At 42.3% G+C, this 12,149-nt stretch overlaps 1 protein-coding gene across 1 annotated transcript in view; it reads left to right on the plus strand.

The window, feature by feature from the left end:
• The window catches only part of FLT3 (fms related receptor tyrosine kinase 3), a 46,935-nt gene extending 35,017 nt beyond the window's left edge, over positions 1-11,918 (plus strand). The window contains exons 16-26 of the mRNA XM_074816734.1: positions 21-153; positions 243-347; positions 3,275-3,385; positions 5,412-5,565; positions 5,910-6,040; positions 6,426-6,550; positions 6,908-7,030; positions 7,674-7,785; positions 7,868-7,967; positions 9,215-9,320; positions 10,300-11,918. Coding sequence (XP_074672835.1) covers positions 21-153; positions 243-347; positions 3,275-3,385; positions 5,412-5,565; positions 5,910-6,040; positions 6,426-6,550; positions 6,908-7,030; positions 7,674-7,785; positions 7,868-7,967; positions 9,215-9,320; positions 10,300-10,434 — 1,335 coding nt within the window. The 3' untranslated portion in view covers positions 10,435-11,918. The remainder of the gene's footprint in view (positions 1-20; positions 154-242; positions 348-3,274; positions 3,386-5,411; positions 5,566-5,909; positions 6,041-6,425; positions 6,551-6,907; positions 7,031-7,673; positions 7,786-7,867; positions 7,968-9,214; positions 9,321-10,299) is intronic.
• Positions 11,919-12,149: the final 231 nt, after the last annotated feature.

Genomic DNA, 12,149 nt, shown 5'->3' on the forward strand with positions numbered 1-12,149 from the left:
ACTTTTTTTTTCTTCCAAAGCAATTTAGATATGAAAGTCAGTTGCAAATGATACAGATGATAGGCCCATTGGATAACGAGTACATCTACATTGACTTCAGAGAATTCGAGTATGATCTCAAATGGGAATTTCCCAGGGAAAATCTGGAATTTGGTGAGCAGTCCACAAGGCAAACCACAATGTTGGAGTAGCAGCCTGTGCTGTACCAGCCGCAAATAATAATGGCATATTGTTTCTTGTAGGACAGGTCCTCGGTTCTGGGGCTTTTGGGAAAGTGGTGAATGCGACAGCTTATGGAATTAACAACGCAGGAGATTCGGTCCAGGTCGCAGTCAAAATGCTCAAAGGTACGATAAACTCTGGGTGCCTTTTGCAAGCAGTGATGTATTCTGGCAACTCCAAAGCAGTAGTGTTGGAAGAAATCCCTTTATATACAGACTAGCAGCTACACCTCAAAATACTTGGTTTCAAAATCCTTTCAAAATGCTTTCAAAATTCTGTTTCTGTTTGGAAAAGTATTGCTGAAGTGCCTTCTTCCTGCAGCGTGTTGCATTTGTCCTACGCACCACAGATCTGGGTTGTGTGGGGAAGCATGGAGGTGCTCTGCTCTAAAGCACTCTAAAGCATAGCACTCTAAATTCACAGAATCACAGAATCATTCAGGTTGGAAAAGACCCTTGGGATCATCGAGTCCAACCATCAGCTCTACTCTATCATGTTCTCCCCTACACCATATCCCCCAACATCTCATCTAAATGACCCTTAAACACATCCAGGGATGGTGACTCCACCACCTCCCTGGGCAGCTTATTCCACTGTCTGACCACTCTTTCTGTGAAAAATTTTTTCCTAATGCCCAGTCTGAACCTCCGCTGTTGGAGCTTAAAGCCATTCCCTCTTGTTCTGTCACTAATCACCTGTGAGAAGAGACCAGCACCAACCTCTCTGCAATGTCCTTTTAGGTAGTTGCAGAGAGTGATGAGGTCTCCCCTCAGCCTTCTCTTCCTCAAACTAAACAGTCCCAGCTCCTTCAATCTCTCCTCATAGGATTTGTTCTCCAGGCCTTTCACCAGCTTCGTTGCCCTCCTCTGCACTCGCTCCAGCACCTTGACATCTCTCTCGTATTGAGGTGCCCAAAACTGGACACAATACTCCAGGTGTGGCCTCACCAGTGCAGAGTACAGGGGGACTATCACCTCCCTACTTCTGCTGGTCACACTATTTCTGATACAAGCCAGGATGCCGTTGGCTTTCTTGGCCACCTGGGCACACTGCTGGCTCATGTTCATCTGCTTGTCAGTTCGAACCCCCAGATCCTTCTCTTCCACACAGCTCTCCAGCCACACCTCCCCAAGCCTGTAGCGATGCATGGGGTTGTTGTGGCCCAAGTGCAGGACCTGGCACTTGGCCTTGTTGAAGCTCATCCCGTTAACGTTGGCCCACTGATCCAAACTATCCATGTCCCTCTGTAGTGCCTCCCTATCTTCATGTAAATCGACATTCCCGCTTAACTTGGTGTCATCTGTGAACTTACTGATGATACACTCTATGTCCTTATCAAGATCATCAATAAAGATGTTGAACAGAAATGGTCCCAACACCGAGCCCTGAGAACACCACTTGTGACCGGCCGCCAGCTGGATTTAGCTCCATTGACCACCGCTCCCTGGGACCATCCATCCATCCAGTGCTTGACCCAGCAGACCATACGCTCATCCAGGCCACAGGCAGCCAGTTTTTCTATGAGAATTCTATGGGGAACTGTGTCGAATGCTTTTCAAAAATACAGGTAGACAATATCCACAGCTTCTCCCTCATCCAATAGTCAGGTCATCTTGTCATAGAAGGAGATCAGGTTTATCAGGCAGGACCTGCCTTTCATAAACCCATGCTGACTAGGCCTGATCCTGTGGTTGTCCATTATATGACTTTTAATGGCACTCGAGATGACCTGCTCCATGACCTTCCCTGGCACCGAGGTCAGACTGACAGGTCTATAGTTTCCTGGATCCTCCTTTCTGCCTCTCTTGTAGATGGGTGTTACATTTGCCACCCTCCAGTCCAATGGGACCTCCCCAGTTAGCCATGACTTCAGGTAAATCATGGACAGCGGCTTGGTGAGCACATCTGCCAACTCTTTCAGCCCCCTTGGGTATAACCCAACCGGTCCCACAGACTTGTGTGCATCCAAGTGGTGTAGCAGGTCTCTGACCACTTCCTCTTTAATTGTGATAACCATATTCATAGTGCAGATTAGCCTGCTGGTCACATTGGTGACTCTGTGGACTTTGGAGTAAGATCACTTATTCTTGTAATGCTGTCTAGCTGTTGCACTCCCTTCGCCTCCTGTGTCTGAGTTAGCTTGTTTGCAAAACTTCCAGCACATCTTCCTGTAGTCTTTTCTTCTTGGTGACACAAAGCAATTTCTTTCCATCACTCCTTATGGGTCAGGCTTCTTAAACCTCTAATCTTCCTTTCTTCTCTGATCTGGCCTCTCTCCAAACTGTCTTGATCCCTCATTAAAGCAGTGTCCAGAAGCAAGCCTCTGTGGCAGCAAGCACAGGAGGGTCCCTTGCTGCCTCATTGGGTCCCAAGTACCACAACTCTCTCCATATGTAACAGGATAAGCTTCAAGTCAGCAGCAGCACCAGCACCCTGCTCACCTGTGTACCCACACAGTCCATTTCTGCCAGCACTGTCATCCAGCTCTTCAACCCCTATTTGCACATGTACATCAGCTTTACACTTCCTTGACCCACTGCTTTGTGGTTGTCTTTATGGAAGTTCAACTTGGTCATTTTGGTTCACGTCTCCAGTTCACGGAGGTCATGAGGAGTGAATACTTGCTCCAAAACAAGCCTAAAGCTATTACTGAAAACAGGGTGACCTTCTTAGCTGTTGGATTGCATGCCATATGGCTGTTAAGACATTTTTCTCTCTTAGCATTTCTTTCCAACAGGATTGACTGCCATTATTTCTGTGCTTGTGAACACCTTTATACACTGCTGCCATTCCTTGCCAGCCCAAGAATGACAAACATGAACGTTTTGTGACTGCTTTCCCAAGCATTCATATGATCCACACTTACACGCACATTTATTTTCCAACTTTGGTGAAAACTTTTTATACAGTAAACAATTTTTTAGGATGTTCCCAAATGTACTGTCAGTCCAATTAATTTGAAATGAAGACTTACATGTGACAAAACATCACAATCATGTACATTTTTATTTCTTTGCTGGAGATTTCTGAACCTGTGTCATTACTTTTACAGAAAAACCTGATGCTTCAGAAAAAGATGCTCTAATGTCTGAGCTGAAAATGATGACTCACATTGGAAGCCATGAAAATATCGTGAACCTACTAGGAGCTTGTACTGTGTCAGGTAATTTGTGTAAAGGTACCAGTTAAAACCTTCAGACTAATGAGGACTCCTGAACAGAAAAGAAGTATCAAAACTGATCACTGAAATCAGTATTAAAAACATCCAAGCCATAATTAATCACTTATCACTAGTGCTGCTGTTGCCCTCTTCATCCCTGAATCCTGTCTTAGCCCAAACAATTTTGCTGTTCTGTGCTGACCCAAAATAAGATGAAGATGAACTGAAAGCAAAGTTAAGGCCATGCATGTGTACAGAAATGGGTCCTTTCTAATTGTACTTGATGAAGTGATACAACAGCACTTTTGTGGAAGAGGTTTTCCTGTTACAGTGGTGATGGCATGGATATGGGCCAGTTTATTAAGTGAAAAGGAGAAACTTATCTGGTGTAAGGTATTTTTGTATCCACATGATTATATTCATATAAGAAATTATAATTTTTTTTCTTAAATCACGTGGCTCACCACGAAAGTTGTAGAAAGTGAAGTTGTAGAAAGGAAGGGGAAAATGTCTAAAAGCTAGTCAGGAAAGGAAAGAAACTGAAAAAGAGCAGGAGTGGGAGGGACACCCAAAGAAAGAGTAGGAGAGAAGTGAATAATGAAAAGAGAGAAAACATTTAAAATGACTGAATGTAAAAATAAACTGAAGATGGAAAGAACTAAGCAAAGATGGGCTAAGATGAAAGTGGCAAGATATTATATCTTATTAATTATTGTGTGACTCATGTTGTCATCAATTGTCATTGAGGCAACATACATGGATATTCTTGTCCCAAGAACTTTTTCTCTGGCCAGTCCAGCAGTGAACAGGAGCGGGTGAGGAGAGGCTGAAGAACAGATCACCTTGGGGGAAGGGCAGGGTTTTATCCAGTGTTTGTCCATATCATGAATTATAACATCTGCCCCTGAAAAACTTGACAGATTTTCTGCCACGAATATTTATTAAGTCAGAAAAACCAAAAAGAACTCTTGTTTCCCCAGTTTGCATCAACAGCAATAATGTCGTGCAAAGATATTTGAGGCATAAGAGGAAAGCAATAGATTGTTGGTGGTGGCTTTAGCTGATTTGAAACTATACAGGCTGCCACTGCCTTCTGGAAAATTCAGCAAGATGTGATGGTGTAGGCAGAAGAGCTGCAGGGAAGACCTGCTTAGTCTGGCCAGGTAGGGCAGAGACAATTCCAGCTTTACCCAAGTCCCATGTTCAGAAGCATTTACATGGTTCTCAACACTTTCACATCCATCCTCTGAGAGACTTTACAGGCTTTTCACAGTGTGCCCTACCTTGCTTGACAGGGGCCGCCTGGCAGAAACATCCACAAATTCGTATTCAGTCTTTCTGAGGTAGAAGGGGTGATTCCTTTGGTGTAAGACTTTGCAGACTCTGAGCTCTTCCTGGGCCATTCGCTCTGCTCTTGGTGGCTTGTCACGGCTTTCCTCCAAGCCTGCCTCATTGGGAATCAGAGGTATTTTTGAGAAAGTGGCCTGACCAGTGCTCCACTCAAACACATCCCCTTGTGAGGTCTTCCCCTCCTAGAGATCCTCTCAGCAAACACACTTAGTGGCCTTCATGAGAACAGAAGGATACTTCTAGAGCATGAAGGGAATGCAGATAGTGAAAGGGCATAGGTCAAATGATACCAATTTGCACCATCAAGATAGTTAGCAGGGGTCATCTTTTGCTTGAACCAAGTATGGTTTAGACAATATGTTGCACCTTTACCAGCTGTGCTGTCCTCCACAGCACCATTGGTACAGGGAAGGATCTTTGTGCCTTCATAGTCATTTGCAATCCACCGTGGGACATGCACCACTGGGAAGAATCAGCTACACTTTCCAAAGCGTCAGTACAGTCAGTAATTAGTCAGTAAACATTACCTGCCCATCAGTACTGGTTTTTTACCTGGGAAGGGAAGATGCTTGGAACAGTTCATACAGATTTGTCCTGGAAGAAGATGAGGCATCATTAGGGCTTTAATGGGGAGAGTGCTGTAGATAGCAGGAGGCATTTACATTTCCAACTATTTCAGGACCAATCTACTTGATATTTGAATACTGTTGCTATGGTGACCTTCTGAACTACTTAAGAAGCAAGAGAGAAAAGTTTCACTGGACACTGACAGATATTTTTAAACAGCATAACTTCAGCTTTTACCACAATGTCCATTTGGTCCAAAATTCCAGGTAAAGCATTCAACAACAGTTTAACACTTTATAAAGCCACTGTCTCTTTTTAACCTGCATTCTCAGCTGAAAACATCGGATTCTTGAGAATGTGCCCTCATGTACTTTAATAAATAATGCCTTGGGAGGAACTGAGATTTGATTCTCCTTATGATGCTCTTCTCACTGGACTGCAAAAGACAAGCAACCCCTTGTTTCTCTTTCCAGTGTTGAGAAGACTCGTGTCTGTGCCCCAATTTTTAACAGCAATAACTGATCATGCTTCTTCACTGCAAAACAGTTTATGTGTAGAAGATTATGTGATGCAATGTGTGTAACCTTTGAAAATGTGTCATCCACTCCAGGAAGGGAGCTAACCTGAAGTATGTTGTGAATATGACTCTATGTAGAGAGGATGAATTTGAAATCACACAAAGAAGTCAAAACATAAATGTGACATCTGGATCGAGTGGGATTGTGCTGTATTCTGAGGAAGGTAAGAGATTAATTCCTTTTATCTATAGTAATTCTGTTATTATTGCATTTATTACATTATTGATCTAACTAGACTAGCTTCAGTAACACAGGAGGCCCCTTTCTATCATATGTCTCTCTTCCCTCCTGGCAGGAATTTTGCTGGAGAAGCATTCATCAACACTTAAGACCTGAGGCTTATGTTTCTGGTCATGCTATACATAGTGTTTGAGTATGAAAAATACGCTTTCCTTTATTTTGTGTCTGAGCAAAGGATGCAAAATATAGATGCTCTTTGTGGTGTTGTTCTTGGTAGAAGCATGTGAAAGTCCTTTCAACAGTGAGTGAAATTAATCAGAAAGTGAGGAAGCCCATGGAAAACTCATACTTTCGGTTATTTTTTACAGACGAAATTAAGCATGCAAGCAGACAGGTGGATGAAGAAGAGGATTTTAATGTGCTCACTTTTGAAGACCTTCTTTGCTTCTCTTATCAAGTTGCCAAAGGAATGGAGTTTCTTGAGTCCAAATCGGTATGGTGAAGGGTAGCAAATTGTTTAGATAGAAAAGACAGTAAAAATAGATCAGAATATAAAAGGCAGACTGAAGAACAGAGCCACTCAGTGGCCGGCTTGAACTATATCTCCTTCCCTGACTTTACAGTAAAGACTGGATTGCAGTTTTAGGCATGACCCTGAGTGGCTGCACTGCCCACTTCTGCCTGCTCTGGCCCTGTCCCCTTGCCACAAGCAACGGGTACTGTCCAGCTTGCTCATTCTCCAAACTGTTTAAGTGGAAGGAGGCACCGATTCAGAGAGCTCTGAGACAAGGGAATTATCTTCTTCTGATACCAAATGCCGCAGAGCATTAACTCTTCTTTTCCTTCTAAGTGCATTCACAGAGACCTCGCTGCCCGGAATATACTAGTGACCCATGGAAAAGTGGTAAAAATATGTGACTTCGGCCTTGCCAGAGACATAGTGAACGACTCCAACTACATTGTCAGGGGCAATGTAAGTTCCTGAGTGCTCTCTGGTTTTTATACCATTGTAAGAATGATAAGGAACCAAGAAAGTGAAGCTTTTAATTTTCAAATTCCTTGTTAGCTTTATAGATATCTGTACAGACAGTGCAGAGATCTCACTTTTTCCTGCCCTGGGAAAATGCAAATTCTTAGCTTATAATTAACCTAATCAAGCTAGTACTGTAAATGAGATGGCACCCGTGTCCTTTCTAAAGCACACTGAAATCCACTGATGGAAGTGCTGGGAATTGTTTATTGCTATGGACAATAATAGTACAAGGACAATAGCATATGTCTGGGGGTACACCAGATCCTCTGGCTATATGAAGAAGTACAGTGTGGACATCTCCATCTGAGCTACTCACCCTGGAAATCAAAGTGGGGAAGAAGGCTCCTCCAGGGCTGAGCTCATCCCTTCCTTAAATAGTAATCTAAAATGGATGAGCTTAATTGGCTCCCCTGGAAGTGCCTATTTCTCTCTGTAAGTGAAATTTAAAGGGGCTACTAAGAGAAGCTCAGCTTTTCACATAAGAAACATGAATTGATCCTACTCAATCAGTGAGAACTACAGTGAGTCATCTAGAAAGGCTGTGTCACAGCATGACCTGGCTCCTTTCCCTCTCTCTGTGCAGGCTCGTTTACCAGTTAAATGGATGGCTCCTGAGAGCTTATTTGAGAGGACATACACAATGAAGAGTGATGTCTGGTCTTACGGAATATTACTATGGGAAATATTCTCTTTGGGTATGTTCTGTACACAATAAAAGATCAGTGCTTGATTTTGGCAGCTTCTGAATTAACGTGTATTCTCCAATATTTTCCACAGGTGTAAATCCCTACCCTGGTATTCAGGTTGATACAAACTTCTACAAATTAATACAAAGTGGATTTAAAATGGACCGACCGTATTATGCTACAAAAGATGTGTAAGTGTATTTCCTCAGTGATGCACAGCATGGGAGTTTATATTTACTAGGTCACTCTTTGTATCACCTTTTATTTATTGTACACTGTACCTTGCTCAAAAAAAGCTGCAAAAGGTGAGATCTTCCTCTAACTCTGAAAAAGACTGCTTGATCCTGCAGGCTTTGTCCTAAAGTAGAAGTGATCAGCAATAAACGTTCTGTGTTTGAAAGGACTAATGTATTATTTTTATTTAATTATGCCTTCCTTTCCCAGGGAACCTCTTGTTCTCAGATCACAGACTTCTTTTTCTTTTCTTTTTCTTTTTGCAAAAGCTATGTTATACCATATTTATTTTGGATATTAATTAAATCTTTGGTGATTTTTTCTAAACTTTTTTTTTTTTAATCAAGCTTTAGTGTGTATGATCCATTTCCAAGAGGCTAGGGTTCCTCTTAGACAAAAACCCCGCTAAGGAAGAGTTGGCGAGAGCTATTCCTGTGCTCTCAGCACCTGATTTCAGTCTGTGCCTCTGTGCCTGGGTGGACTCTGCCTAGAAGTGGACCCCAGGGGACAAGACAAGAGAACGTGATGGGAAGCTACAAGACCTGGAGCATGGAGGAAAGGGAAAGACTTTGGGTTGTCTGAACTCTTCTGACAGACATTTCATAGGCGGTCTAGGGACTCAGTGCCTTGCTATGATACTATACTGTTCTCATCCTCTCCATGTAAAGACTGTAATGGTATTAAAAGTACAGGTGCATCTGACAGATTGACCTATGAAATATTGCTGTGGGGCTTATAAATATCAGGGAACCTATTGACCTAGTAAGTTTGCAAGGGACTTCAGCAAATAGGTACTGCACTGGTCCCTGATGAAACTGCAAAATCTCTAAGATGGTGTTTAAACTTCAGAAAGATTTTGTGATGTCAAATTACATAAAAAGACTTGTGAAAAGTGTCCTCAAGACTATGGAGTCCACAAGGAGCATGTTCAGCCTCAAAGATGAACAGGAATTGTCTTTCTACCATTTTCTGTGTGAAAACTGGAAAACAATGTTAGCATGCCAGTATGTGCCAGCCAGTGTGAAATCCTGGCCCCAGTCCTATGAGGAGGGTTTTACTAAGGCCTCTGGTAAAGCCATGTTCTTCATTTCACCCTTTGTCCTTGTCTTTCTGTATCTTTTCCTCTGATGCAACACTAAATCTGGCCTCTTTCTGAGAGTCCAACAGCTAACATGTTTTCTGTATCATCTCTTTGCTCTTGCAGCTACTGTTTGATGCAGTCCTGTTGGGCCCTTGACTCCAGAAAAAGACCCTCTTTTTCTTGGCTGGTTTCTTCTCTTGCCTGTCAGCTGGCTGAGGCAGAAGGAGCAGTAAGTAAACACAGCAAGAAGAAAAATGTTTCTTCTGTGTGTGTGTGTGTGTGTGTAGCCCCGTAGATCACAATGGGCTGAGTAGTCTTCTGCTTTCTATTCAATTGCACCACTGTGTTATGGATACATCGCCCATGTATCTATGTAAGAGTTTGGGGAATTTTTTTCTGCCATCAGAAAGAATCCTGACTTCCCTGATGAGGATTTCTTTCCTCCCACTGCCTGCACTGGGACTCTGGAAGGCTGAAGTCTCTCAGCCTGTGCTATGGGAATGTGCTTCCCTTGGGCAGGAGCCAGTGCAATTGGTTTTGGTGATGCTGATAGCTGCCGTGGGAGGCGAGCTGAGCCTGGGACACCTGCCAGGGATCTCATGAAGGGCCACCATAGGTATGTGCTGCCATATCCTCCTGGACAGAGAGCCATATGTCATTCTGAAATGTCAAAATAATAAACAGGATCCAAGGAAGGCATATTCCATCCTTACCAGACTGTGATCTCTTCCTCGGGGAGGAAAAGCAACTCCTTTCTAAACTACTACCTGGGAATCCACTCTGGACTAGACACATTATTTCCCAGTCCAGAGTCCTTGCAATCCTTTTGTGATGTGGGGAGCTGTGAATGACTCTTGCCTTTGCAACCCTGAGGCTCCGCAGGCTGTTAGCCTGACAGAAGCTGCCAAACATAGAGGCAAACTAATGAGCAACTTTAAAGCATTGTACCTAGAAAAAAAAATCCTCCTTTGCAGTCCAGTGCTCTTCCTCAACACGGCTCTTTTTGGCTGGATAAGGTCCATCTCACTTAGTCGTCTGGACTCCCTCTGGAGTCAGTGGGAAGTAAACAGACAGATGGGAGTGTGATTCTCCCTCAAGAGGAGGCGGGCTGTTCCTTACAAGTGCCTGCTTCACAGGGAGAAAAGCAGTTTTCCAAGTGCAGTAAGTAATAACAGAAGATATCTTTTATTTTCTCTTCCCAATTCTAGGTTTACCAGAATATGAAGAAAAATGTTTCTACACACAATTCCAGCATCAAAACTAAACCACGTGTAAGCAGGGATGAGGAATCTCTGCTATCCCTGACTGTGCTCCAGCATGAAGACACTCAGGTTGAAAAATAATCTGGGTTATGGATTTTATCTCAGTATTTTCATGAACTCCATGTACCACAATTTTTTTATATCACCACTAAGAAAAGAAAATGTTACCTACTGCTGCTCTATTCACATTTCTTATGGGCCAGTCCATATTTATGTTACTTTGAGGAGAAGACACAATTCATTTCTTTGAATTCAGCAAACACGTCTATCACAAGACAGAAGCAATGGTCTTTTTGCTCTCTGTCTGCAACTGGATATCTCTTTCCCTGATTTTATGTAAATAGTGTCTAATCAATGCATTGAATTCAGACTGTTCTTGCCATGTTGCAGGGAAACACAAGAAAATCCATGGGGTTTTAGTCAATGTCGACAAGCACGGAGTATGCATCTAAAGAGAATGGGTGTGATTTCCAAAAGCACTACTCACATCTTCATCTCCAGACGTCAGTGAGTGTTGGAAAAAAAGGCCATTAGAGTAGCCAACTTTAGATACCCAAATTTTAAAATATCAGCCTTGTTTTACAAGGAACTATACATTTGAGTGTGTATAACTTTCTTATCCTGAACATCTCAATTGCTGTGAAGTTCCCATCAGGTGTCCAGTTCAGGTGAGTTCATTTCATCAAGCTTTAGGTACACAGGTGGTTTCTAGTCATCCAGGCTACATTCTGCATCTGCAGATGAGAGCCAGGCACTTACAGGGAGTGATTCCTTTCTACCTAAAATAAGCATCTAAAACAAGAAGGACGAGTGATATTTGGAGATGACCTTCTGCCTTAAATATTTGGAGATGACTTTCTGCCTTCATGGTTTAGAAGATCCAGGTGGCAGTCTCCAACTGGAAGTCTCACTTCAACTGAGTTATAGCTAATTCCATTATTTGGGCTGTGTGTGTTTTAGTATCAAATAAAAATGTTTAATTTAAAATAAATTATCTTCTGTAGCAATTTAGGAGTGTAATATCATCACTCCCAATTCCCAGAAGTCAGCCTGGTTGTATGAACCCTGCTGCAATAAAATGAGAGTATGTCTCTTTAACTTTCTCCCAGACTCTCAGTACAATAACCAGAGGCTTGATGGGTTTTTAACACTGATAAAAAGACACATTATTTTCATGATGAGGTTTGGGGGTTTGTAAATGAAGCTTTCATAATGACTAACAGGATAGAGTTGTCTACATCACAGTGAGTCAAGTTGAGTATATACTGGTTAAGCATTTTCTTCTGTTTTACATTGTACAAGATGCAAACATGATGCTGTTGGGATTTCCAGTGGCAAGTGTTATAAATTAATAACTGTTTTGGTAGAATATGCTATCACATAAATCAAGCTGCTCTTTACTAACATCGTCTGAAAATAATTAATGTTGTAATACAGTGATTATGAGTTGTATATTTTTATTAACACTGTTGAATTATCAAGGAATCATTTATTTTTTAATCAGCTGTAAGCCGCTGAAGAATAAATTGGAAATATAAAGATCGAAATAAAACTTTAAGATCACATTTTCTGGAAAATATATATGACTTTTAACATACTCATAACACAATTTCAAAGTGTTCAGCAATGAGATGTCACTGTTCAGCACCGTTAACACACAGCCTACACCAGCTGGAAAGTGAGAGTTGAGTGTCTTGTGCAGAGAAGGGTTTTCTGCCTTCAGACCTAGAGGAGCTTAACGCTGAACTGGTTGCATCCAAGCCTAGCTGGCCCTGGAAGCTAAGCAGATGTGAACT

Source organism: Strix aluco, chromosome 2, assembly GCF_031877795.1.
Source record: "Strix aluco isolate bStrAlu1 chromosome 2, bStrAlu1.hap1, whole genome shotgun sequence".
Classification (NCBI taxonomy): Eukaryota; Metazoa; Chordata; class Aves; order Strigiformes; family Strigidae; genus Strix; species Strix aluco.